The 4,439-nt window shown below is 35.2% G+C and overlaps 1 protein-coding gene across 2 annotated transcripts; it reads left to right on the top strand.

Annotated features, from left to right (window-relative positions):
- Positions 1–1,071: 1,071 nt before the first annotated feature.
- On the top strand, positions 1,072–2,503 carry LOC118736572. Of its 2 annotated transcripts, XR_004992723.1 has the most exons (4): positions 1,072–1,453; positions 1,522–1,665; positions 1,732–1,788; positions 1,886–2,503. XR_004992723.1 is itself a non-coding variant. In XM_036466628.1 (3 exons), the coding sequence occupies exons 1-3, from the start codon at positions 1,378–1,380 to the stop codon at positions 2,099–2,101; spliced, it is 561 nt and encodes a 186-aa protein (XP_036322521.1). In that variant the 5' UTR covers positions 1,072–1,377; the 3' UTR covers positions 2,102–2,503. The 2 variants fall into 2 exon arrangements, 1 of the variants encoding a protein (XP_036322521.1); XM_036466628.1 differs by having other exon boundaries at positions 1,072–1,665.
- The last annotated feature ends 1,936 nt before the right edge of the window (positions 2,504–4,439 follow it).

The following is a 4,439-nucleotide window of genomic DNA, read 5'->3' on the forward strand; positions in this document are numbered from 1 at the left end:
ATTATTTTTTACATCTAGCGCATTATATTCCAAAAATGTTTAATATATCTTTCGGCAATCTTTTCCGGAGATCGAGCAAAATATTAAGCAATAGCGGTATAGGCAATATCCACCTGAAAATCTTCAGCGTTAGATGCATGATAATTAGCCCGAAATTTTTGTAACTAATGTGGCAATGCAAGCGTTTTTTTCTATGCATTTTTCTATTATCCACCGACGGTCACCTACATTTTGTCCGCCTATGAGAGATGACCGCTTATGGGAATTTCGTAAGAAATAAAATTAAAACTCAAATATAAAAAACTGAAACGGCGGGTTTCTAAATTAAAAAAATATTTATTCTTCTATAGACAGAAACAGGATGATTAAAGAATAAATTCAAATTTATGGCGTTTTCTTTCCTACCGACAAATCTCATTGCCCGCTTCGCTCAGGCAGCAAGACGAGGGCAACGAAAAGGCAACACTGTTTCTAGAAAAGAAAATATCTTTGAATATGGACTATGTTCTTGTGTACATATACATATCGTCACCTGAAATGTAAAATAACGTAACATCATCGCCACTGATATGGAAAAAGTCGTGACTATTTTTTTTTTTCATAAAACGATGTGGGGAGTTGTAATTTGAAGAAATCCATCATAGCAATCAAAAAGTGAATTTTGAATTTTTTATAAGTTACGACTTTTTGCATTTCAGTGACGATGATGTTACGTTATTTTGCATTTCAGGTGGCGATATGTAGAAGCGCAAAAGTCAACATCTGACTGAAAAAAAAACAAAACTGGCCGCTTGTTGGAGCTTCGCGTCCGCTTAAGGGTTTTTTTTTCATAAGTCTAGGTTCAGACGGAGAAACTTTTGTTGCTCATTTTCGTCAATTTCTCTTTTTGTGTTGCCCATCGCTTTCACACAGAGCAACTCTGAGCAGGCAATTTTCTGACATTTCCGTTGATATCATATTCGCAAATTTCTGTACGCTTCGTTTACCCGGCACTTACAAACTCTGATAAAATTTGTGATTATAAGTAAAAGGTGAGTTGAGAACTAAAGTTTTTAAATAAATTTTCGTATTTACATATGTATGTTAATTTGCTTCTTTGCTTATTTAGCGCAGCCATGGCAGAAAAAATCAAATGGACTCAAGCGGAGATTGAAAATCTGATAAATTTGGTGCAGCAGTATGAATGCATCTAAAGTGTGCAGGTTATTTAGACCGCAACGCCAAAGCCCAAGCGTTTGATAAAATCTGCGAAGATTTGGAAATGCCGCAATTAGACGTAATAGAAGTGAAGAAAAAGTGGAAAAATTTGAGGACACAGTTTTTGAGAGAGATGCGAGAGTTGCCGGCTTCTAAAAAAAGTGGTTCAGGACTCTGCGTATGTACACACCAAAATTGTGGTGTTATACACAATTACAATTTCTTGAAGCCCACACACAAATAAGGAGCGGACAGAGTAATTTTGAGATAACATTTGAATTTTGTTTCTCATGTTTATTAAAAAATACGTGTTTTACTTTTAAGGATGTTACCCCTCCGCCCGAAAGCCCAGGAGGCACCTCGTCTGATGTCTCAAACTTTTCCCAGTTTAGCCCAGGAGCCCCATCGAGTATTTCTCATTCTTCCCCACTAAGCCCACAAACGACTTTAAGTGAATTTATTGATATAGTAAGTAAATAAAGCATACGTAACAAAAAAAATGTATATACAATTTAATTTCATCTTTGTTTATAGAGCACTGAAGCGAGTAGCAGTGGCGCTAGCAAAGAGCCACAGAAGAAACGGGCAAAGGTGTGGATAATCTCCAGTTAATTTTATTACTGTTTAAAGTTTAAATACTTTAGACACTGTTGCATGTTTTGAGATACTATTAAGTTATTTTTTTAAGGACGGTGCACTGTACAGGTTACCGAAGGATTTGGCCTCATTCAAAGACAGAATCTGCGAAAAACGCACGAAGCCATTTTCTTGGCTGGGTAACTTGGTAGCAACCCAAATGGAGGAGATAATTCCCGAACAGCAAGACGACGCTGCGTGGGAGGTTCAATGCCTTATGCGAAGACTGGTGCAAGAACGCCTCATCTTCGCAACCTGTTTCGTGTGACCTGCTTCAAGATGCAATGAGTGGAGTCTTTTATAAAACTGATTTTGAATGACTGTAAGTAATATGGATGTCCGTTCTATAAAAGCAAATCAAAAATGTTTATCTCTTTATTTTTACAACTCCTTATAACAATTAGTGCTGTGAAATAGAAGAAGTACCTGGAATGTGTATTTTTATTTTTATTTTATTTATTTCTTTTTAATGTACAAAATTTGTGATGATTTTTTTTTTTTACGAAAGACTGAATTATTATTATATAAGTTATGTGTAAGTGTAGTTTAGGAAAAAGCTCTTTAATGAAACCATTGAAGTACAAGGTTTTGTTTGTGAAATTCAAACAACGAAAACCCGTGTACCTTAACTTTTTATATTGACTGTATCTACATTCACACATATATCTAAATTAAAGAACGTATTTTTGTTGTGCTGCAACGTAATGAATTATGTACTATTTTTATTTAATATTTTGAAAATAAATACATTTTGGCTTTTGCCTAAAAAGAGATTTATTTATTTATATCACCAGTCTACTCTCCCCTCGTTGTTGAAATACGCCATAAATTCTTGACGGATAGCTTCCGGCCCAGCTCTACGGGGATTGTAAGAACTGGCTGAAGCAATAGCAGACCCTTCGGCTGGAGAGTAGTTTACGTTTCTTGTAGTGTTGGTTTCTATTAAATAATTGTGCAAAACACAGCAAGCTAGGGTAATTTTTTGCACCGATTCAACTTTTAAATTAATTGGAGCAAGAAAAACTCGGAACCTGTTCGAGAGAATTCCGAAAGAATGCTCTACGACGTGCCTGGCGCGAGAAAGCCGTGAGTTGAAGACTTGCTTTTTGCGAGAGTTGGAATGATAGGGGTACGGCTTCATTATGTGTGTCTGCAGCGGGAAAGCATCATCGCTAACAATAACATATGGCAGGCAGCGGTTATTTCCAATTGTGGCATTTTTTGGCAAGCCCCTCTCTTCACGTAAAACCATGGAAAGTTTGCTTTGCAAAAAAACTCTCGCATCATCTCTACAAGTGCCAATAAAACAATGCTGTTTGTACCTTTATAGTTGTGGTAAAATGCTCAATCTTTTCGCAACGACCTGAAGGTTATATGTTTCCCATCTAATGCGCCTAATCAATTTGGAAATTGCCATCGTATAGCAAATTCATTTCCTATGGACTCCCACTACGAAGAGCTGTTTGGAAACTAAAAAAGTAGAATTTCGTACAAGTTCATAAAAAGTACGAACTAAAAATGTTTACCTTCAAATATATGCCTTTCAGTCTAGCCCAAATAGCGTCACATACATCCGGAATTATGCCACTAATAGCAGGCTTTGATATTTTCGAATGAAAATTCAAGCTTTGAAATGTTTCCCCTGTAAAAGTAAGTGCTTTTAGCCTCATTCCATTCCTGGCTACGCAAGTTTTAATGCTACAAATTTTTTACATACATATTTCATTGCATATATAAGTTTGTATTGAAGTTTACTTGTAGCAAGAAACCGCAGTGTCAAAGACAGTTTTTCAGCTGGAGAAATTGCGGACCGCATTATGGTATCTTGCTTTCTTAAATCTTCCTTAATGAATGAAAGCAGGAAATTAAATTGGGTCTCAGTCATTCGCAAATAATTATAAGCTTTTATTTAACTTGGTCATCCCGCGCAAATTGTGGAAATTTCCAATCGATTTTAAATTAACTTCCCGACAAGTTAGAGACTTGAAATTTTCAGCATAGTTCCAATCACGATGACAATGCAATTTAAAATATAAATGAATTCCCTATATGGTCCAGGGGTCTTGATTCAAAGGCGGTCAAAAATTAGTAAAATTTATGGCTAACAGAGCGTAATTTGCCAAAGAACGTAAAACCAGAGCAAAGCTATTTATGGCAAATTCTAGATATCAACCTAGTCTAGATATGAACCTCGTTGTAGGCATCATATCAAGGAGATACAATTAGAAGACTCGAGAAGTTTCCCCGCCAGAAGAACTTTAATATTGCGCCTAAATATATGCCATGACAGCGGAAGTGGACGACACGCCATTTCTTTAAATGAAATTAACTGCTGCTATATGTATGTATGTACATATGTATGTTTATACAAAACGTAAGCAAACAACATTTTGCTTGCATAGTCTTCTGTTCTCTTTCATTGCAAGTTGAATTATTTTAATATCTATTGCAAAATTTTGTACATAAAATAAAATAAAACTATTTAATATACAACGCTTTTATAAATGGACTAAAAATTAGAAAATAAAGTAATGTAAAAAAAATATTTTTTTAAAAATAAGCTTTTATTTAACATGTTTAATCAAAGGAATAAAATAAAGTAGTGA

Source organism: Rhagoletis pomonella, unplaced genomic scaffold (genome assembly GCF_013731165.1).
Source record: "Rhagoletis pomonella isolate Grant_MI unplaced genomic scaffold, Rhpom_1.0 Rhpom_scaffold_00003, whole genome shotgun sequence".
NCBI lineage: Eukaryota > Metazoa > Arthropoda > Insecta > Diptera > Tephritidae > Rhagoletis > Rhagoletis pomonella.